The sequence below is a fragment of the Heterodontus francisci genome, chromosome 13, assembly GCF_036365525.1.
Source record: "Heterodontus francisci isolate sHetFra1 chromosome 13, sHetFra1.hap1, whole genome shotgun sequence".
NCBI lineage: Eukaryota > Metazoa > Chordata > Chondrichthyes > Heterodontiformes > Heterodontidae > Heterodontus > Heterodontus francisci.
In genome coordinates, this window is record NC_090383.1 from 79,496,487 (window position 1) to 79,519,688 (window position 23,202).

Below are 23,202 nucleotides of genomic sequence, written 5' to 3' on the forward strand. Positions count from 1 at the left end.
TTACAGAGACCTCGACATCGGGAACGGTGGCGGGGAGGCGGGGTGCATGGAGATTGTTCGACGCCAGCAGGGCCTGTCCTGATCTTGGTGGCGGAGAGGCCTCGTTGCAATACCTCCACTGCTTGGAGACGGAAGCGCCATTTAAATATTCAAATTAATTTGCATACCTGACTTAATTGCAAGCCTGCCTCTGCCCCCGTTGCAATCATCGTGCCGCTAGCCAGCACTCCTGTGCCTTCTGATCCCCATCTGGGGAATCGAAGCGCGACATTGTTTGGGGGGGAGGAGGTCATTTTTTCTATGTGAGCGGGGGGGGGGGGTAGCAGCGATGAAGTCTTCCCATTGGTGGAGGGGATGGTGGGAAGGGGTAAGGTTTATAGTTGATGCACTTTGAGGGGAGGAAAGTTTATTTGAAAAAGGAAAGTGTTTTGGGCTGTAGAGGGCAAGTGTGTAATATTGTGGTTATCGGAGGGAGGTGTGGGAGAGATGCAAAATTACTGGTGTTAATTTTTTTAATAAGTGTTTACTGGTTTCGTTAAAAATCCCAGGAGGGCTCAAAGTCCTTTAAAAATGGCGTCAGTGCCTGCGCACAAGCAGCTGACACCATTGCCAGCGAAAGACGAGCCGCCCCCTCCATGTGATCGGGAAGGGCGGCCCACTTCGGCTATTTAAATTAGCCGCCGTGCTTGGAGTCGAAGCGGCTCTTTGGCATGCAGCCTGGGTGTGTGGCCGCCATTTTTCTTGCTCGCCGCCGATATTGACGGCGGCCTAGAGAATCCAGCTGTTGAAGTGTGAAGGGCTTCCACAACTGACAGAATACGACTAGCTAGCTCTACCAAATCAATAAGGAAATATTACAAAGAATAAGGTCAGAAATAACAATGCAAAGTGCCATACTTTAACTCCTTGGTGATTTTGAGATTTGGGTATTCCAGACACTGCCGTTCACCTATAATGTCATTCAGACCACAGCATAAGGGAAAATGAATCAACATCAAAAAGGATCGACTCAATACAAAATCTAGAAGTAGTTTTACGAATTTGTGCCCTGGCTTGGAGATTCACTCTCTAAAACTGCATGTCAGTGATTCATGTATGTACACACGAAATTCATAAAATTACCCCTATGGCTTGCATTTCAGGCTTCAGTGATGCTACCTAAAAGCAGCTAGCACTTTGGCTACATATTGCAGAGAATGCTTGCTGGAAAAGAAAAGACTGAAAGACCTTCAGACTGGCCTCTGATGCTGCATTGGACAGCAGTAAGGAGATCCTGTTCCCTCCAGCGTTTGTGGGGGTTGCGGGGGAAGTGGTGGTGGGGGGGATGTGTAGGTAGGGGTGGAGAAAGCCCTCGAGCAATAACCTCTGCTGCCAGTAGGAAAAGGTTGCTGAAGAGGCTAATGCCAGGAGCTTACCTCCCAGCAGAAAAAATATTAAACAAACTCACCCTTTGTCAAGGTAAGAGTTGTAGCTCTCAGCTCACACTTCCACCTCCTTTGACCTCACTACTCACAATACTCTCCTTACCAATTTCCGCTCAATCTCCTATAAACACTGCATCAGATTTCACTCCACCTCATTTTCCTCCTACTCACACATTCTATGCTTCCTACCCTCACCACAATGGCAACTCTCACTTGCTCACACCTCATTTCTTGCACCTCACATTTGAGCTATTCTACCATGACAGATGCATTCTCTGAGCACCAAACACAGCTGTCACCAACAGCAGGAGAAGGTTGTGCATACATACATTGCAACATGTGGTAGGAGGCTGCGACTGGAGGAGGCCGAGTCCAGTTGCACCTCCTTTACCCTGCGCAAGCAAATGTGCTGGCCATTATGCTCAGTAGGAAAGTCATAACTGGGGAGAGTGACAATGTTGGAGGGGATGCAGTGTAGGGTTTCTTCACACTTTATCCTCTTTTTCCTAAAATAAAAGCCAAATACTGCAGATGCTGGAAATCTGAAACAAGAACAAAAAGTGCTGGAAAGACTCAGCAGGTCTGGCAACATCTGTGGAGAGAGAAGCAAAGTTAACGTTTCAGGTCTGTGACCTTTCATCAGAACTGGCAAAGGTTAGAAAACAATTAGGTTTTAAGCAAGTGAAGAGGAGTGGGGTGGGGGAGAGAACAAAGGGGAAGGTGTTTGATAGGGTAGAGGGAGATTAAATAACAAAGCTGTCCTGGGACAAAGGCAAAGTGTGTGTTAATACTTGTGGTGAAAGACAATGCATTAGTCCAGAGAGACTGTTAATAGCAGAATAATGAGCAGCTACATGATTATATGAAAAGAGGCACATGGTTAAAAAATAAAATATTAATAAAAGGCAAATCATGCTGTGAAGTTATTGAACTCAATGTTCAGTCTGCAAGGTTGTAGCGTGCCTAATCGAAAGATCAGGTGCTGCTCCTCGAGTTTGCAATGCTGTCCACTGGAACACTGGAGCAGGCCAAAGACAGCAATGTTTGCATAAGAGCTGGGGTTTAGGGTTATAACGTGGCAGAAGTTGGAAAGTGTGGTCCCACAAGGATCATTGCTGGAACTACTGTTGTTCACAATTTATATTAACAATTTAGACTTAGGAACCAAAAACACAATTTCTAAATTTGCACATGACACCAAATTGGTGGGATGGTCAATGCTGAAGAAGACTGACACAAATTACAAGACATCATTAATAAATTTGTAGAATTGGTAAAAATTGACAAATGAATTTCAACACAGATAACTGTGAGATATTACATTCTACTAAGAAAAATAAAGAGGTCACTTATTGCTTGGAAATTAAGAAATTAAAAAAGCCCATGAAAGGGATAGTGGCAAGTTGGATCCAAAATTAGGTCAGTGACAGGAAGCAAAGGATAACTGTTGATGGGTGCTTTTGTGACTGGAAGGTTGTTTCCAGTGGAGTTCCACAGGGCTCAGCATCAGGTCCCTGCTTTTTGTGGCATATATCAATGATTTAGGCTTAAATGTAGGGGGCATGATTAAGGAGTTTGCAGATGATAGTGGTAAATTAGTCATAGTTAGGAAGAAAGCTGTACAGTGCAGGAACATATCAATAGACTGGGCAGAAAAGTGTCAAATAGAATTCAATCTGGAGAAATGTGAGGTAATGCATTTGGGGAGGGCAAATAAGGCAAAGGAATACACAATAAATGGTAGCATACTGAGAAGTGTAGAAGATCAGAGGGAACTTGGAGTGCAGGTCTACAGATCCCTGAAAGTAGCAGAACAGGTTGATGAGGTGGTTAAGAAGACATACAGGACACTTTCCTTTGTCGGCTGAGACGTAGAATAAAAGATCAGGGAGGTTATACTACTACCTCGGGGCGCATATTCAAAAATCTTGGAAGGTGCCGGGGCAATTTGAAAATGCAGTTAGGAAAGCGTATGGGATACTTGGCTTTGTAATTAGGGGCATCGAATATAAAAACAAAGAAGTCATGCCTCCTGTGCTGAAAGATTTGAGGGGAGAAAAATTGAATAAGGCCCAAAAACGAGCACAGGAATTGTGATGCTCGATTAACCCGTTCCCATTCAATTCGATATTGACAGCATGAAAACTCTTTCACCCTAATGGAGGAGATAATAATCACCATCATTGGAATGGCCATGACTGAGGCCATAGCCAGCAGTAGGGCTGAAACCATTAAAGATGGCAGTATCTTTGTACCTAGTCCTTCTTCTCACATCTAACCACCCCCCTGTTGTGGGCCGACCATAAGGAGGGACACCTTAAGAGAGTACCACCATAAGAGTTGTAAGTGAAGATCATCAGAGGAGGTGATGTCACATCACACATGACTAGGGAGTTGTGGGTGGAGCCCGACAGAGTGAGATGTGTTTAGATGTGCTTGTGCAGTAGCTGGTTGTACATATATGTTCTAGTTAATGTATAACTAAAACCCGCATTTTCTTTGGATATTACTTGTAGTCCTGTGAATCTTACAATAGTTCACATGCCAAAGGGATAAGTAATATTACCTGGTAGCAATATTTGGGATATATTTTTTCTGAAGACAACCAAATATTACATCATGGCAACGTTTGATTTTTTTCTAAAGAGCACATGAAGAGCAAACAAAGAACAGCAGGCTACCTACCTGGAGCAGCTGAAGATCCAGCAGGAGAGCAGTTAGCAGGAAACTCTACAACACTGCAGTGAGTTAGGCTACAGACAGGACCCTGGGAGCTGTTGAAACTCTGTGAGTACAGTAAGCAATTTGCCAGGAAATCAGAGCTTTCACCTAATCTAGCAGTGGGTTGAAACATTTGAAAAGCAGTAGCTACAGCCATTACTGTTTTAGTTTTCCTTTTTTTGCTTTGTGGAAGGGGCCTAAGCAAAAAGAGTGGGAAGAACTCAACAGCACCACTGGAGGTCCACAGCACAGTGAGAAAGCCTGATTGTGGCAGCTGTGGGTACTGTAAGGTGCAAATGCCTGCAGAAAAAAACTCCAGTTGGTAAAAAAAAGCTCACAGTTTAAAAAAGAAAGAGCTGTGCAATCAGAAAGCAGCTGTGGTGTCTCACCCTTAAAGGGGCAGGCCTGCAGAAAACTAAGTTGAAACAAGAAAAAAAAGTGTTTCCATGAAAAAAACCTGCAAAAACTCCCATATTTATATGAAAAAAACAGGATCAATAAGACAATGGCTTTCACGTATCCAGTGTCTGAATTTAAACTATTTTGACAGCGAATGGAACTATGTTTCCTGGATCAAGAAGTAAGCAAACCAGAGAAACAAGCAACCAAGATTAAGATCGCACTGGGCAACAAAGGCCTCCAAGGGATCAACATGTCATGATTGTCAGCTGAGGATCAGAAGGACCCAAGCAAGGTATGGACATTCCTGGAGCAGCAAATCAAGGTGAAGGTAAATTTGTGGCATGCGAGGACATTGGGCAAGGCAGTATAAAAGGCTGAGCTCAGATACTGCACAAGGAATGGTGGCAGATCACATGCAGAGAGAACATCTGCAAGACATGATGTCAAATGCAACAAAAGATTTGCCAACACACAACAAAAGCCCAAGCAGGTGCATCAGGTCAGCAGAGCGACAGATCGTCAGGAGGCACGGACGAAGCATGCACTTGTGCAAACAGTGAGGAAGCATTTCACATAGTTAATTTGGATCAAGATGTCAATGCTATTACACAATCTGAGACAATCGCCATGATCGGGATTCTATGTCCACAGAAGAATGGTAAGCATAAGCGCAGGGTAATAATCGACACCAGAGCAAGTGCAAATATTCTACCTATCCGTATACTGAAGGACTTGTACTTAAAGAAATGGGAATCTATGGTACGACCCACCATGGCTAGGCTGACTGCCTACAATGGTTCTCCAATCAAGTGCATTGGAACGATAAACTTGTAGTGCAGCTATAGGACTTTCAAATAGCTACCACAAATGTTTTATATTGTAGACACAACTGGACCAACTTCTTTTTTTAATTTGTTCATGGGGCGTGGGTGTCGTTGGCTAGGCCAGCATTTATTGCCCATCCCTAATTGCCCTTGAGAAGGTGGTGGTGAGCTGCCTTCTTGAACTGCTGTAGTCCTTGGGGTGTAGGTACACCAACAGTGCTGATAGGAAGGGAGTTCCAGGATTTTGACCCAGGGACAGTGAAGGACTGTACAAGGTCTAGACACCCAATGGTGTGATTCTCAGATGGAACCGAGTCAACTCAGAGAACAGTACAACACCACTACATGTGATAACCCTGTGGCATCATGGACACGTTCAAAGACAAAGTCTGAAGATGAACATCCAGAGGCTATGAGCACAAAGGAAAAACATGCCACCAGAGTTCTCCGTCAACAGAGTGTCAGAGGAGTCATTAAGATGAGCTGAGCTCTGGGAAGAGGTTTACGATAACATGATTGGGAAGAATAAGCAAACTGCCTCTATGTTTTAGACAGTGTTAAACTTACGCACTTGTAAATCACAATTTTTTAAATCACGTTTAGTTGGTCCGAACCGCAACATCATTGTATATTGTACATATGTTTTTATCTTTGGAAAAAAGGGGGATGTTGTGTGATGACCTTAAGAAGGGACCACATAACAGCAGACCACCTTAAGAGCTGTAAGTGAAGATCATCAGAGGAAGTGATGTCACATCACACATGATCAGGGAGTTGTGGGTGGAGTCTGAAAGAGTGAGATGTATTTAGATGTGCTCAGAGTCTTAGCAGTGCTGAGGCACATACTCTAGAGAGTGGCCTCGTTCTCATGGCAGAGGTACCTGCTGTCCTCTCACTGGATTACTGAGTACTTGCTCTCCATTCCCCACTCCACCAGTACCCTTGTAAGTGCCAGACTGCCCTGGGTCATGTTGCAATGCTGTCCTCTGTGGTTGGACTCTCAAGGCACAGAGCTGCACAAGGTCACCTGTTATCTGACATCCTTAATGGAAGTTCAGCAATCTTCCATCTTCCAATCTATAGCCAATGGGGATATACCTCATAACAGCAGTACGTTAGGTAAACCACCAATATACAAGACAGGCACTAAAAAGTTGCACAAGGGCGATTCTTAATTATTCTTGTTATTGAGTTGTTGGATAAGATTTTATTTTCTGGATTTGGTGTTGGTGTTAGAATTTGTTGTGAATTGAGGGCAAGCCACTAACCCTGGACTGAAGGAAGGCAGTTGGAAATAAGGACAGTGCTGATAAGGATTCCAGGACTGTTGGTGTGTTGGGGATGAGAGGCATGATTCACATGAAGTGTTCTTGGATGAGCCACTCTCTCTAGGAGTTCTCCCACCATATTGTGCCTTTAAACACCTATTTTATGAATGCAAAATGGGTACAGTGTGATCAAATTTCTAGGCCATTAGGGTTAGGTGAGTAATTTGCTTCCAAACCTCAAACATGTTTGCTTTTGGTCTGTCTATGATGTAGGTAATTTGAATTTCTTGTCATGAATGGTGTACTGATTATCCTCCCTCGCTGTAGGCTTGGCGAGGGTGTCCTTGCTGCTTGCAATTTAAAATTGGAGTTGGCCAGATCAGGATCCATTTTAACTGTCCCATTGCTTGGTTTCCACCAAATGAGATAAAGGCTTTATCTGAACTGACTCTCGAGATGTCCAAGATTCCCACTGCAGGCAGGTGGGGGCGTCATGAATATTATACAAATTGGAGTCATCTTATGCAATTGTGACTCTGTCCAATTTTAACAAAATAATGAAACCCTGCCCATTGGCCATCCCATGAGGCACGATTATTTGCAGAGTATGCAGGCTGCCAGATTTAAAGTGACCATGAGCTGCAGGCACTCAGATCAGTTGCAGCAAAGTGTAAATGAGCTTGTTGGTTTCAGAGTGAGCAGTTGGATAAGTACTGATTTTTTGCACTTTGACTTATAGTTGAAGGGGCTTCTGCAAATTCACCTTCACAAAGCTGCAAAAAACAAGGATGGTTACTCGGAGCCAAGGGCTACAGCCTCCTACCATAGCTACACCACATCAGATACAATGACAGCAATGCCACCACAATGAGGGGCATTGAGCTTTCCAACAGACTTCAGGGCTCTGTGCAAAATGCAGCGGAAAGTGTCTCTCAAATATTAAGCAGACGTTTGTGGGTTCAAGTCCCACTTCTTAGGCTTGAGCACAAAATCAAGACTGACACTTCAGTGCTATACTAAGGGAAAGTTGCAGTGTCAGAGGTGCCATGCTTCAGATGAGAAGCTAAACAGAGATCCCATCTGCCCTCTCAGGTGGACATAAAAGGTCACATGGTACTATTTCGAAGAAGAGCAGGGGAGTTCTCCCTGGTGCTTTAGCCAATATTTATCCAAAGTGTTAGGAAGGACCAGGAAGGTGAAGAGAGTTCAGATGTTCTTCATCCACAAAAAGTCCCATATGGTCAGATACTGCTCGGTTTCATGTACCGATCACTGTTTAGAACTACGGCCAGAGGTGCAAAGGCGAGTGTCCGGTGCCTCAAAATGAGATAGCTCCGGCAGATAGGGCTGGTCAGCCTTGGTTAGTAGCCTACCTAGGAAAAGGAAAACTCTGATTTTAAACTCCCAGCCATGTGTCAGAAGAACCCAGACAATGCCAATGGATCAGATGCTGAAGTAGAAAGGGCAGGTGAGGCTCTCCAGCTTACTTAGCAACACATCTAGGAGAAGGACGACTCTAAAATTAAAACCTGCATCCTTTCAGCTGCTGCACTTGTGGCACACATTGCACCAGTGCAGCATTAGCTGCCTCAGGTGGGAGAGTGGGAGCAGCTCTGCACAAACCTCACCTACTTAAATATAATCAATGTGAAGGTTGTTCAGTAATCAAATCAACCAACATATCAAACCTACAGGACAAGCAAGCATACCGAAAAACCAGTGCCTTCACCCATCCCTCCAACAGTGACTATATGAAATGTTTGCAATCAGATCCACAAATCATGATTTAGTTTAACATCACATATGAGACATCAACCTAGACGGTAAATAATCAGTTTCCTTGCTGAGCACTCACCCGTCGAAGCGACGGGAGAGAACTCATCCCCAAACTAACATCACCAAAACAGATTATCTAGTTGTTATCACATTGCTGTTTGTGCGACCTTGGTGTAAGCAGTTTTGGTTGGCATGTTATCTTCAAAATCATTTCCTTGGCTGTAAGCGCTTTGTGGCATCCTGAGGTTGTGAAAGATGCCATATAGATGCAAGTTCTTTCTTTTTTTCTTTTGTTCTTTATATCTTCCCTGTTTTCTTATCTCTTTTAGTCTCCTTCTCTCCTTAAATTGAATCAATCATTGCTATAAAACAGCTGATTACAAATATCATTTTGTTTGGTTTCTCTGTATATTTCTATCTTGGTTTTACTTCACTGAGCATGTGTAAACTAACAAACAGTCTAGAATCTCCACAGTTATTACAGCTTTTGCTTTTATTATCAATATGTTTCTTTAAACCATGAAATTAAGGTACTTGCTTATTAAAAGGGAATGTCAGATGACCAAAACACCTGAAATTGCTTTTATGCTCCCAGTGACACTGGCAAAGGGCAGCAGGTATCAAACCTCCCCACTTGGGCTGCGAACATGCATAGCACAGGGATACTATGGGAGGGGAAAAGGAATGTTTTTTATATTACTTTGGTTTTATTGACATTATATGGTAATATTTTAGATTAGAATTATATATACAGAGAAATAAAGAAATGTAAAACTAACAAGAGCAATTAAGTATCAAATTACCTTTCTTCCAGAAGATAATATTCATAAAAGATTGTGGGTTTCTGTGGAAATTGCTGATAAAGTACTTTTGGAGCAGTGGCCAGGTACTAAGTACAATCTAACCACTCTTTAACGAGCAGTGAATGGCATTTGATAAAATGTCATGCACTGCCAGATGGTTTGTATTGACCAATATGAATCATTATATTTCAGATATCCACTGCCATCTGACATTCCGTATGCTGGGCGAATTTAAATTGAAGTACTCACCAGGGGACCTAATGCACAGCCTTTAGCTGTACAAGCTTGAACTCGAAAGTTATGGAGACTCCACGGTGTTAGATCATTAATGTAGCAGCCAAGCAAAGAAGAGGAGTTTTCCACTAACATTCCATTCATATGCAGCCCATATTTTATGACAATACCTTTGGTCAATAAAGAAGTAACAAAAGTTAACAATTTATAATACATCAAGTATATGTGTTAGTGTGTGCTTTGTAGTGTATGTATTTCCTGGGTATCAACTGTAGATTTTTTCCCTTTAGTGAGAAACTTGAACTAACTGAAGCATCTTGGCTATTGATGTCCATAACGACACTTGCTGCTAACAAAATAAAGAACAAAAATTAGATAAATTATACCTTCCTACGAACTTCATGGTATATACTATAGAAAGGTAGCTGATACCACTGTGAATACCAGGTAGGTCATTCATTTGAGAGTCGGATGATAGAAACTTATCAAGATTTGAAATTGGGTTTGATGAAAATTTCATCTGACCGAAGTGAGATTATTGCCTTGAAATTACAATGGCGTATCCAATGTTCTCTAATTACTAGTTGAATAAATTGAATGGTTATAAATTCTCATTATATTTATGGGATTATCCATTTTTTCTTTTAGAAGATAAAATGCAATGATAAAATATTCAAATATTAATCTAATATTAATTAAAGATTTAAAATCAAACTTGCAGAACTTTGTAGGAAATGCCAATTCTGACCTGAGAGAAGAAACAGAAAAGGATCTCTTTTTAAAGTATGTTTCTGTACTTTTCTGGTTTTCAGTATGTTTTGCACAATAACAAATAATGATGTTATTAAATCTATGTTTGTTTCTGTAATCTAAAAACTCTAAATAGAAAGCCATACATTAATGAACCACAAATACATGCCCAAATTCAATTTTTTTTGCATACAAATGATTAACCATCTACTGAGCTACTGAGGCACAAGTTTTAAAGTAACTTTTACTGCAGTTGAGGCGAACAATCATTCATGTCATGAGCTGCAGTTTTACAGTTGCATTGCTGGTAGCTGATAAAAATGTGCTGTGTGTTATTCTTGTGAAGTTCATACATGGTCTTGTAATAGTTTCTGAATCTAATTAAAGTATTTATTAAGCATGTTGCAAATTGTTTTATCATGTGTATATAATTGCTTTCATATACTCCATTTGAATAGTTGTATTAAAGTTGAAAGATTAGCATAATTTGAAATGATGTATCAGTATCAAACAAACATCATCTTGATCTTTCCTCAGCTAAGCATTGGCCTCAATGTGTACTGTACAAAAGACTAAAAATTGGTCCATGCCACTTTTTGGGTGCACCCATTGCTGTGGAAGTTGGCACAATTCAAATTTGGTGCTGCCTCCTCATTTACCTTATTGTAGCATTGGTCTGTTTGGGACTTACGGTGCTGGCTGCCTGAGCATCCAGCAGGGAGTCAAACAGCATTTGCTCATCTCACATGGTCCAGCCAAACTGTTCATCTGAAAGGCAGTCTGTGCCTCTTAAAGGGGAGCTGCACTCAGTGGAAGGGAGCTGCAGCTGGCTGCCTATACTGACACTGGCTGAATGTAGAAACTACACAAATGGACCGACAGGGACGAAAGACAGCTCCTACGTTCATGGATGTGACACTGGAGGCTTTAGTGGTGGAGGTGGACATGACGGGAAATGCTGTGGCTAGAATTTTGTTCTGCACTTGGAGGTGGGCATGGATGTTGGGAGGGGGGGTGGTGGGATCAAACAAAATGGCAGCGGGCGCCATTCCTGACATTGCCTGGACCCCTTGCCATGTTGTCCGGGGTGGGGAAGGCTGAGGACGGCCTTCCTGCCCCAGGCTATTTGAGGCCCTTAAGCGTCTAATTAATGCCTGCCATGAGGAAATGCCGCCTGGTAAAGCCTGGCAGCCTACGAGTTGGATGGGCGGGGGGGTCTGTCCTTTGGGGGCAATTGAGGGCCCTCGGAGGGCCCTCCCAGTGACAATTGCTGCACCCCCATGAAGACACCCCCCTCCACCCTCACCAACCTCCCCCCACCATCGCCCAACCCCCCCGTTGCCTGAGCCTGTCTGAATGGCCCCAACAAACCCGACCCCACTCACCCTTACCGGGGTGTCTTTCCCTCTTTGGTGCTGCAGGGCCTCCTGCTCCCAGTGGCATTGCCGATATGGCAGAGCTGCCAGCTTTCCGTTTGCGAGCAGCACTGGAGGTGGGAACTCGACCTTTAAAGGGACGCGTCCCCGGTGGCGGGCAGTTAATTGGCTGTCCGCCGTTAAATGGCTTTGGGGGTCTGATGAAGGGCCGAGGCGCCATTTTCCGGTGTGCTGTTGTTATAATAAAATGCAGCCTAATGTTTCTTCATGGGGACCCCTCAAATCAAACCTTCAGAAGGGATTGGGAGCAGATCACCAGGGAGGTCAGTTCCCAGGGTCTGACACCGACGACCCTGGCAGTAGTGCCCCTAGAAGTTTAATGACCTCACATGAATGCATCTTCACATGCTATCTCCCACCACACCACCATCCTGACATGCTTCTCAATGTGCCACTCTCCCATCACTCCCCGATTAGCAGTCCCTGGCACTCAGGACTCCTTCCAATCATTCGGATACACCATCTCATCCTCAGTCATATTCCAGTGATGCCAGCCTCATACCCAGCTCCCACAAATTCCACATAGCCCCAGATATTCAGTTGTGGCAGGCATATCTCCAAAACCCAGTGCAATGCAATCACTAACATTTTTCCCTCGCTCTTGCAGGACAAGGTGGTACACAATAGAAGGGAGCAGAGCAGAACTAGTGAGGGACAAGGACGTCTGCATTTCCTGAATCCTTCACATTCTCCACATCATGGGTCTGGCTGTGACAGAGCAGTCGACATCACTGAGAACATTCAGGATGAAGGTATATTCCTGTTGTATGCCCCTTGTCAACTCCCAGTTCACCCTCATCCTACTACTTGGCATTATGAGCAAGCTGCTGATGGTGTGACCATGGACCGTTTGCTTTCCTCCCCACCCCCTTTCCTTCAACCCAACCTTCCCCTTTCTGATTTCCTGCTTTTACATATCCAAGAGCTGCCACCTGCCCAGCCACAGCAACCGAGGAAGGAGAGAGAGAGAGAGAGCGCCACGCCACAGCACATTGATGAAGAGCCCCATCATTTGATCTGACACTCACAGCCACCAGCTTAAATACTGGAACCTCACATACTTTCGAGGCTAGAAGTGAGTAGGGACCTGCACATGGTGACTGGGTATGAGTGGGTTTTAGCCAGGCCGGGGAAAAGGATAGTTTACATGCCAGCTCACTGGAGGGTAAGATTGCAGATGAGTTCTGCTGCAGGGGACTCAGCTGAGGATTTTGATGGGGTGACATAAAGGAGAACGCTGATGAGGATACTGGTGCATTGGTGGGCTTGCCAGACAGCCTCATGTCACTGTCAAGGAGCATGGTGGAGTCCAGCTCTAACTTGGAAGAGAGCATCACACAGTCCTTGCACTCTCTGCAGCCTCTGCTCCATCTCCCTGTCGTGTTGCAAACCCAGAGGTGCTGCAACTATAGCTCCCATACCTGTTGTAGCCTTTGTGTTGGCAGGTGATCAAATACTCTGTCCACCCTGTGAGGATGCAGCAACACTCCCGGCCAAATGCAGCAACTCACCACAACAGCTCCAAAAACACTCCACAGTACTTCCAGAGATTTTGCAATAGCAGAAGTTATTTTAAATTACCTTTCCTGCCCTTTAAATAATCCTGGCCCTGGCCCTTTAAATAATGCTAATGTTGGGCCTTGCTTGCAGCTGAATACATCTACTTTGGTGAGTGACAAATGAATATGTTGAATGGGCCTGCATAGTGCAAGTTTGCAAATAGTGGGTCAAAACAGCCAGTACAGCTGTTTGACGTCATGACAGCATCAGTTGGGAGTCTTCCAGCGCATGCCCACATATGCACCCTTTCCAGTATATGCCGCATAGCCCGGGCCTCACTGGAAGCAGCTGGAGATGCTGCGTGCCCCATTCGGAGGCCCTCCAGCTTCCATAGCACTGCTTCCATTGGAAGATGCAAATTTCACACCCAAACAGCTGAATTTTCCAGTCTCATGATGGCGGCCTCGGAGGCGGATGGGCCGGAAAAATAGGGGGAACTGCATCGGGATGGCTCACCAATGTATTCCCGCTGCCAGGAAAGTTTGCCATGGGCGGGCGGGAAGATGGATTGGCTGCCTGCACCACAAACGCAGGCAACCGATTAAGCTGATTATGGACTTAACTAGCCCCAACTAGGTCCAATTTGCGGGTTTGCTGGCATCTTGCCGCTGGCAGTGTCCCCCCCCACTCCCACCATGGCATGTGGATGCCGCCATCTCCATGGAGGTGGCCTCCCTGCCGCAGGGTGGGGTTCAATCAGAGCCCAAGGCTCCATGTCCCAAAGAGGGGGCCACCGGCAGGAAGGGCCACACCCGCAGCCCAAGTAATGCACTGGGCAGAATTCCCTTCCACTTCAAGAGGCCTAATGGTTTCGCCAGTAATAATTTTACCTTTAAATACATAAATCTGAGGACATCTCCACATTGCGATGCTCTCGCAATCCCCAACCTGCCTCAGTAGTGCCCACTGCTTCTGGTAGGGCTGCTGCGGCTCCAGAGCTGCTAGTCCTCTGATTGGGCCGGCAGTATTGAGAACCGTATTGAGCACCCGTCCACCAATCTTAATAGGACGGTGAGCATGCAGGAAGCCTTTTAGGAGGACGGTGAGCACGGAGGTGGCCTTGTAGGAGGACGGTGAGAACGGAGGAATCCTATGAGGAGGATGGTGAGCACAGAGATGGCCAATTAGGAGGATGGTGAGCAAAGAAGTGGCCTATTAGGAGGATGGTGAGCACAGAGGTGGCCTATTAGGAGGATGGTGAGAATGGAGGTGGCCTATTAGGAGGAGGGTGAGCACAGAGGTGACCAATGAGGAGGATGGTGAGCACAGAGGTGGCCTATTAGGAGGATGGTGAGCACAGAGATGGCCAATGAGGAGGACGGAGCACGGAGGTGGCCTATTAGGAGGACGGTGAGCACAGAGGTGGCCTATTAGGAGGATGGTGAGTATGGAGGTGGCCTTGTAGGAGGAGGGTGAGCACAGAGGTGGCCTATTAGGAGGATGGTGAGTATGGAGGTGGCCTTGTAGGAGGATGGAGAGCACGGAGGTGGCCTATTAGGAGGACGGTGAGCATGGAGATGGCCTATTCGGAGGATGGTGAGAATGGAGGTGGCCTATGAGGAGGAGGGTGAGCACAGAGGTGACCAATGAGGAGGATGGTGAGCACAGAGGTGGCCTATTAGGAGGATGGTGAGCACAGAGATGGCCAATGAGGAGGACGGAGCACGGAGGTGGCCTATTAGGAGGACGGTGAGCACAGAGGTGGCCTATTAGGAGGATGGTGAGTATGGAGGTGGCCTTGTAGGAGGAGGGTGAGCACAGAGGTGGCCTATTAGGAGGATGGTGAGTATGGAGGTGGCCTTGTAGGAGGACGGTGAGCACGGAGGTGGCCTATTAGGACGCCGGTGAGCATGGAGATGGCCTGAGGAGGATGGTGAGCTTAGAGGTGGCCTATTAGGATGACGGTGAGCGCAGAGGTGCCCTATTAGGAGGATGGTGAGCATGGAGGTGGCCTAGGAGGAGGATGGTAAGCATGGTGGTGGCCTATTAGGAGGACGGTGAGCACGGAGGTGGCCTATTAGGAGGACGGTGAGCACAGAGGTGGCCTATTAGGAGGATGGTGAGTATGGAGGTGGCCTTGTAGGAGGAGGGTGAGCACAGAGATGGCCTATTAGGAGGATGGTGAGAATGGAGGTGGCCTATGAGGAGGAGGGTGAGCACAGAGGTGACCAATGAGGAGGATGGTGAGCACAGAGGTGGCCTATTAGGAGGATGGTGAGCACAGAGATGGCCAATGAGGAGGACGGAGCACGGAGGTGGCCTATTAGGAGGATGGTGAGTATGGAGGTGGCCTTGTAGGAGGAGGGTGAGCACAGAGGTGGCCTATTAGGAGGATGGTGAGTATGGAGGTGGCCTTGTAGGAGGAGGGTGAGCACAGAGGTGGCCTATTATGAGGATGGTGAGTATGGAGGTGGCCTTGTAGGAGGACGGTGAGCACGGAGGTGGCCTATTAGGACGCCGGTGAGCATGGAGATGGCCTGAGGAGGATGGTGAGCTTAGAGGTGGCCTATTAGGATGACGGTGAGCGCAGAGGTGCCCTATTAGGAGGATGGTGAGCATGGAGGTGGCCTAGGAGGAGGATGGTAAGCATGGTGGTGGCCTATTAGGAGGATGGTGAGCACAGTGGAGGCCTATTAGGAGGACGGTGAGCACGGAGGTGGCCTTGTAGGAGGATCGTGAGCATGGAGGTGGCCTATTAGGAGGATGGTGAGCACAGAGGTGGCCTATTAGGAGGATGGTGAGCATGGAGATGGCCTGAGGAGGATGGTGAGCTTAGAGGTGGCCTATTAGGATGACGGTGAGCACAGAGGTGCCCTATTAGGAGGATGGTGAGCATGGAGGTGGCCTAGGAGGAGGATGGTGAGCATGGAGGTGGCCTATTAGGAGGATGGTGAGCACAGTGGAGGCCAATTAGGGGGACGGTGAGCACGGAGGTGGCCTTGTAGGAGGATCATGAGCATGGAGGTGGCCTATTAGGAGGATGGTGAGCACAGAGAAGGTCTATTAGGAGGATGGTGAGCACAGAGGTGGCCTATTAGGAGGATGGTGAGCACAGAGGTGGCCTATTAGGAGGATGGTGAGCATGGAGGTGGCCTATTAGGAGGATGGAGCACGGAGGTGACCTATTAGGAGGATGGTGAGCATGGAGGTGACCTATTAGGAGGATGGTGAGCACGGAAGTGGCCTATTAGGAGGATGGTGAGCACGGATGTGGCCTATTAGGAGGATGGTGAGCATGGAGATGGCCTATTACGAGGACGGTGAGCACAGAGGTGGCCTAGGAGGAGGATGGTGAGCATGGAGGTGGCCTATTAGGAGGATGGTGAGCATGGAGATGGCCTATTACGAGGACGGTGAGCACAGAGGTGGCCTAGGAGGAGGATGGTGAGCATGGAGGTGGCCTATTAGGAGGATGGTGAGCACAGTAGAGGCCTATTAGGAGGACGGTGAGCACGGAGGTGGCCTTGTAGGAGGATCGTGAGCATGGAGGTGGCCTATTAGGAGGATGGTGAGCACAGAGAAGGCCTATTAGGAGGATGGTGAGCACAGAGGTGGCCTATTAGGAGGATGGTGAGCATGGAGGTGGCCTATTAGGAGGATGGTGAGCATGGAGGTGGCCTATTAAGAGGATGGTGAGCACGGAGGTGGCCTATTAGGAGGATGGTGAGCACGAAGGTGGCCTTGTAGGAGGACGTTGGGCATGGAGGTGGCCTATTAGGAGGATGGTGAGCACAGTAGAGGCCTATTAGGAGGACGGTGAGCATGGAGGTGGCCTTGTAGGAGGATCGTGAGCATGGAGGTGGCCTATTAGGAGGATGGTGAGCACAGAGAAGGCCTATTAGGAGGATGGTGAGCACAGAGATGGCCTATTAGGAGGATGGTGAGCATGGAGGTGGCCTATTAGGAGGATGGTGAGCATGGAGGTGGCCTATTAAGAGGATGGTGAGCACGGAGGTGGCCTATTGGGAGGATGGTGAGCACGAAGGTGGCCTTGTAGGAGGACGTTGGGCATGGAGGTGGCCTATTAGGATGATGGTAAGCACAGAGATGGCCTAGTAGGAGGATGGTGAGCACGGAGGTGGCCTTGTAGGAGGACGGTGGGCATGGAGGTGGCCTATTAGGAGGATGGTCAGCATGGAGGTGGCTTTGTAGGAGGACGGTGAGCATGGAGGTGGCTTATTAGGTGGACGATGAGCATGGAGGTGGCCTATTAGGATGATGGTAATCACAGAGATGGCCTAGTAGGAGGATGGTGAGCATGGAGGTGGCCTTTTAGGAGGATGGTGGGCATGGAGGTGGCCTATTAGGAGGACGGTGGTCATGAAGGTGGCCTATTAGGAGGATGGTGAGCACGGTGGTGGCCTATTAGGAGGACGGTGAGCACATAGGTGGCCTATTAGGAGGATGGTGAGCATGGAGGTGGCCTATTAGGAGGATGGTGAGCACGGAGGTGGCCTATTAGGAGGATGGTGAGCATGGAGGTGGCCTATTAGGAGGATGGTGAGCACGGAGGTGGCCTATTAGGAGGATGGTGAGCACGAAGGTGGCCTTGTAGGAGGACGTTGGGCATGGAGGTGGCCTATTAGGAAGATGGTCAGCATGGGTAGCCTTGTAGGAGGACGGTGAGCATGGAGGTGGCTTATTAGGTGGACAATGAGCATGGAGGTGGCCTATTAGGATGATGGTAAGCACAGAGATGGCCTAGTAGGAGGATGGTGAGCATGGAGGTGGCCTTGTAGGAGGACGGTGGGCATGGAGGTGGCCTATTAGGAGGATGGTCAGCATGGAGGTGGCCTTGTAGGAGGACGGTGAGCATGGAGGTGGCTTATTAGGTGGACGATGAGCATGGAGGTGGCCTATTAGGATGATGGTAAGCACAGATATGGCCTAGTAGGAGGATGGTGAGCATGGAGGTGGCCTAGTAGCAGGATGGTGTGCATGAAGGCGGCCTATCAGGAGGACAGTGAGCATGGAGGTGGCCTATTAGGAGGATGGTGAGCACAGAGGTGGCCTATTAGGAGGATGGTGAGCACAGAGGTGGCCTATTAGGAGGATGGTGAGCACAGAGGTGGCCTATTAGGAGGATGGTGAGCACAGAGTGGCCTAGTAGCAGGATGGTGTGCATGAAGGTGGCCTATCAGGAGGACAGTGAGCATGGAGGTGGCCTATTAGGAGGATGGTGAGCACGAAGGTGGCCTTGTAGGAGGACGTTGGGCATGGAGGTGGCCTATTAGGAGGATGGTCAGCATGGAGGTGGCCTTGTAGGAGGACGGTGAGCATGGAGGTGGCCTATTAGGATGATGGTAAGCACAGAGATGGCCTAGTAGGAGGATGGTGAGCATGGAGGTGGCCTTGTAGGAGGACGGTGGGCATGGAGGTGGCCTATTAGGAGGATGGTCAGCATGGAGGTGGCCTTGTAGGAGGACGGTGAGCATGGAGGTGGCTTATTAGGTGGACGATGAGCATGGAGGTGGCCTATTAGGATGATGGTAAGCACAGAGATGGCCTAGTAGGAGGATGGTGAGCATGGAGGTGGCCTTTTAGGAGGACGGTGGGCATGGAGGTGGCCTATTAGGAGTGTGAGCACATAGGTGGCCTATTAGGAGGACGGTGAGCACAGAGGTGGCCTATTAGGAGGTCGGTGAGCACGAGGGTGGCTTATTAGGAGGATGGTGAGCACAGAGGTGACCTATTAGAAGGATGGTCAGCACAGAGATGGCCTAGTAGGAGGAGGGTGAGCATGGAGGTGGCCTAGTAGGAGGATGGTGAGCACGGAGGCGGCCTATTAAGAGGATGGTAAGCACAGAGGTGGCCTAGTAGGAGGATGGTGAGCATGGAGGTGGCCTTGTAGGAGGACGGTGGGCATGGAGGTGGCCTATTAGGATGATGGTAAGCACAGAGATGGCCTAGTAGGAGGATGGTGAGCATGGAGGTGGCCTATTAGGAGGACGGTGGGCATGGAGGTGGCCTAATAGGAGGATGGTGAGCACGGTGGCCTATTAGGAGGACGGTGAGCACATAGGTGGCCTATTAGGAGGATGGTGAGCATGGAGGTGGCCTATTAGGAGGATGGTGAGCATGGAGGTGGCCTATTAGGAGGATGGTGAGCACGGAGGTGGCCTATTAGGAGGATGGTGAGCACGAAGGTGGCCTTGTAGGAGGACGGTGAGCATGGAGGTGGCTTATTAGGTAGACAATGAGCATGGAGGTGGCCTATTAGGATGATGGTAAGCACAGAGATGGCCTAGTAGGAGGATGGTGAGCATGGAGGTGGCCTTGTAGGAGGACGTTGGGCATGGAGGTGGCCTATTAGGAAGATGGTCAGCATGGAGGTAGCCTTGTAGGAGGACGGTGAGCATGGAGGTGGCTTATTAGGTGGACAATGAGCATGGAGGTGGCCTATTAGGATGATGGTAAGCACAGAGATGGCCTAGTAGGAGGACAGTGAGCATGGAGGTGGCCTATTAGGAGGTCGTTGAGCACAGAGGTGGCCTATTAGGAGGCCGACTCTGGGAGGATTGCGCCGTTGGGTGCGCTGCCAATATGTGCGTGCTTGGGATCCCCATTTGGTCCCAACATTGGGTCTTGAAGCCCGTGGGAAAATCCAGCCGAATGTTTCTGCCAAAATATAATTCAGTGTTCCAGTTCGTAAATTTTACACCAGGAGTACCATGCCAGTATAAAATTATGATTTTAGGTGTTCAAAACATTGTTTTTGTTCCTTTCCCACATTTGTACTGGTAATGCAGGGTGCTGAGCATGGACCGGATGGGCCAAATGGCCTCCTTCTGTGCCTTGATGACTCTATGACCGAGGACAGATCCACAATAAAACTACTGCAATTTTCTCGAGGGCCATGAAATCTTTACTATTTTGCAACTGACTTTCATGATATCAACACAATTGCTGGACGTGCAGAGTAGGTTTTGAAAAGAAATTAAAATATATAGGCATATGTAAGTCCCATATGATGCAGCAAAAAAAAAAAGCATGTTTTTGACTGTCACCAAAGAGAAAAAAACATGCTGCCAAAATCTCTCACTTGGGCTGCTAACGGGTTTACCTTATCCTGTATCAATTTGTGGGTGAGTCCAGAATAAGGGGGCATAAGTATATGACAGGCATTAACATATCAAAGAAAGAATTCAGAAGGAATGTTGTTACACAGGAGAATGATAAGCATGTGGAACTCGCTGCCACACTGAGTGGCAGAAGCAGATTGCACTTACGTATTTAAGGGGAGGTGTGATGCATATGTGGGGCAAAGAACTGGAGGGATATGGAGGTCAAGGGGTGGAGACTGTAAAGGCTCATGTGGAATATAAACACTAGCTTAGACCAGTTTGGTTGAATGTCTGTTTCTGTGCTGTACATTCTATGTAAATCTTGTTCTAGCACCCTAAAATTATATTGGAGTTTGAGCAATTGCTTTCACAATGCAGTCAGGTCAAGCTTTGCCATTTATCTCACATACTGGCAGACATCCAGTGGAATTGTTCATGTTGAGTTAGAAGATAATGGGGCAGAAACTAGCCAGGCAGTTACAAACGCTCATGGAACTCACCCACTGATATTACCCCACTCTTCCTCCAACCCCGCAGTTTACAATTTTAATGCCGGGGTCCTTCATTAATATGCAGAATGGGCTCCAATGATGTCATTGAGTATCGACTGTTACTTTAACTGTAGGTCAGAGTAGGGAAGCCATTGTTGCTTTCCTGTCACATCCATCTACAAGGAAGAGGAATCAGGACCAGAATAGGCCCAATAAGGTAAGTCTTTGGGGCCAGAAGGAACAGGAGCAGTACTCTGAGTCTCACAAGTAAAGTTTTGGCCTCCTTGACTTCTGGCTCTCCCCTCACAACCTAATTGATTTATGTGAATGTTGAGGACCATTCCTGCTGCCCAACAGCAGCTTCCTGCTGTCTAAGATTGCGCTCCCACCTGATGTTTCATGATGGTTTCAGGCTGGAACCTGGCTGGAGCATGCAGATAAGGCATTGGAGTTAAAATTGCATGGGCCTCATGCTGCCAAGATCAGGAAAGTGTGCCACCAGCCTTAGCTGCTGCCCACCAGTTCATGCCTTGAAATAAAATTGGAGCCCTTGTTTTTCTTTCATAGAGACTGCAAGAGAAAAATTCTCTTGTAAGTCAATGCATTTTTCTGCTCGACAACATGGTACTTCATCTTAAAGACTCCAAAAATCCAATAACACAGTCCTAGTGATTAAACCAAGGTCGCGCTAGCTGGCACCCTTCAATACAATCCCAGCAGAATTTCAAGGGTCATTGGTCGGACACCTAATTTGCATGAGCCTGCAAAACATCATGTCACGACTTCAGGTGCATCTGTGGCAACCGCCTACCCCATGCAGCCAGAAAATCCATGCTTACCCATCTTTGGCCTCCCTCCAGGCCCCTTTGAGTGCTCCCTGAGCATCCTGTATGAAAACTGGCAATGGTTGGGAGTCCAGGCTGGATCTCTTAGAATAAAATTTTTCACAGAATTGTGTGGGGAACTGGCTCATAGTCTTTGGGTCAGCATGGAGCCAGTGGAAGGTCTACGTCATTTGTATCAAGAAGACCTGTGCTGAACCTGTTGCATGCTGATGGCTGTGGTAGTGGCAGACAAGGTCTTTTCCCTCAACTGCTTCCTCCTAGGCTAGAAAATGGATCATCCATAATATCAGCCAAAACGCTTCCCATAAATATATCAAAGAGGTGATTAACACATAGGTCAATTTAGCTATCACTTTAATCCCCTCTTCCACTAAAAGCAAGGGCAACATGGCACAGCTTCCCAATGTCACTGCTATATTCCTCAAAGTAAAGAGGTTGTTGATGGTCATGTGACCATCCTGTGTGTCAGTGGGCAACCATGTATCTACTCAGCTAGGTTGTGTTATGATGATTTTATTTGTGAAGGCCTTTGAAGATGGAAGCTTGTTTTCAGTTCCAACTTGAATGTGTGCCCTACTGGAGTATGGTTCTGCCTGATAAGCAATAAAGAGCTGCAACATTATGAGGGAACTTGGCATGGACCAGCCGTAAATAAGGTACAGGTTGAAATGCAAAACATCATGTCATAACAAACAGTATTGTTGGGTAGTCTTTCCTTGCCTGTTTCCTGATTGTCTGTAATCTTCATCTGCATCTGTATCCATGTTGTGCAGAAACATAGTACTGACCCGAATCACTGCATCCTGCCAGGCGATTTGGAATGCTGTTCCTTGGAGAAAGTGCCCTAAAGTACCAAACATGGCAACCCTCTTGACAATCACCTTATGCAGCAGCAACATCAGCTGCTGTGCCCCTTCATCATTTGGTCACAAACTTCAATTCTTACCTTCATGTTTACTTTTCTTTCCCTTGGGTTTTGCCAGCCATTTCTTTTAACTCTTCCAACTTTTTGAAAGGCTAAAATTTTGGTTTAAATATATTTCAGTCTTTCAAAAGGTGGCTAAATCTCTTAGAAAACTGTCTGCTTCCTTTCAAACACTGTTCACAAGCATGACATTTCACCCCCTCCAGCACCTCCCTAACTCCAGGTCCAATGTTGCTTGCCATGATTAAATAATTAGGGCTGATCTCAGGAAATCCCGTGAGGTCAGCCTATCATGGTACTAGCCCGCCTGGTTTGCTGCTTTAGCAACCACATTGAAAAATTCATCCTATGGTTAAAAAGAGAAAGAAACAGAGCACTTTCGACTAATCCATCGACTAATCCACAATCACTATGAGTATATTAGTAAAACTCATTGATCATTCAGTGAAAGTTTGACTTGTTATTTTAAATAAATAAGCATGTCCTATATGTCCAAAACAAACAGGCAGAGCAGAAGTTTGTGTACAGAAGAAGCTGATACACACATCTTTCAGATGTAGTACTCAACAACAGTCAAAAGGGAGCACTTTTGAGCCATTAAATACAATACTCGAAATGACTGCAATTTCTGAGCTATATAAAATGATGCTATCTCAGGAGTTTTTTATGTGTTAAAATG

The 23,202-nt window shown here is 47.0% G+C and overlaps 1 protein-coding gene across 1 annotated transcript in view; it reads right to left on the reverse strand.

Moving 5' to 3' along the window:
- The window catches only part of ush2a (Usher syndrome 2A (autosomal recessive, mild)), a 1,262,450-nt gene that overhangs the window by 576,815 nt on the left and 662,433 nt on the right, over positions 1–23,202 (reverse strand). Inside the window, exon 37 of the mRNA XM_068045693.1 lies at positions 9,468–9,622. Within this exon, the coding sequence (XP_067901794.1) occupies positions 9,468–9,622 (155 nt within the window). The remainder of the gene's footprint in view (positions 1–9,467; positions 9,623–23,202) is intronic.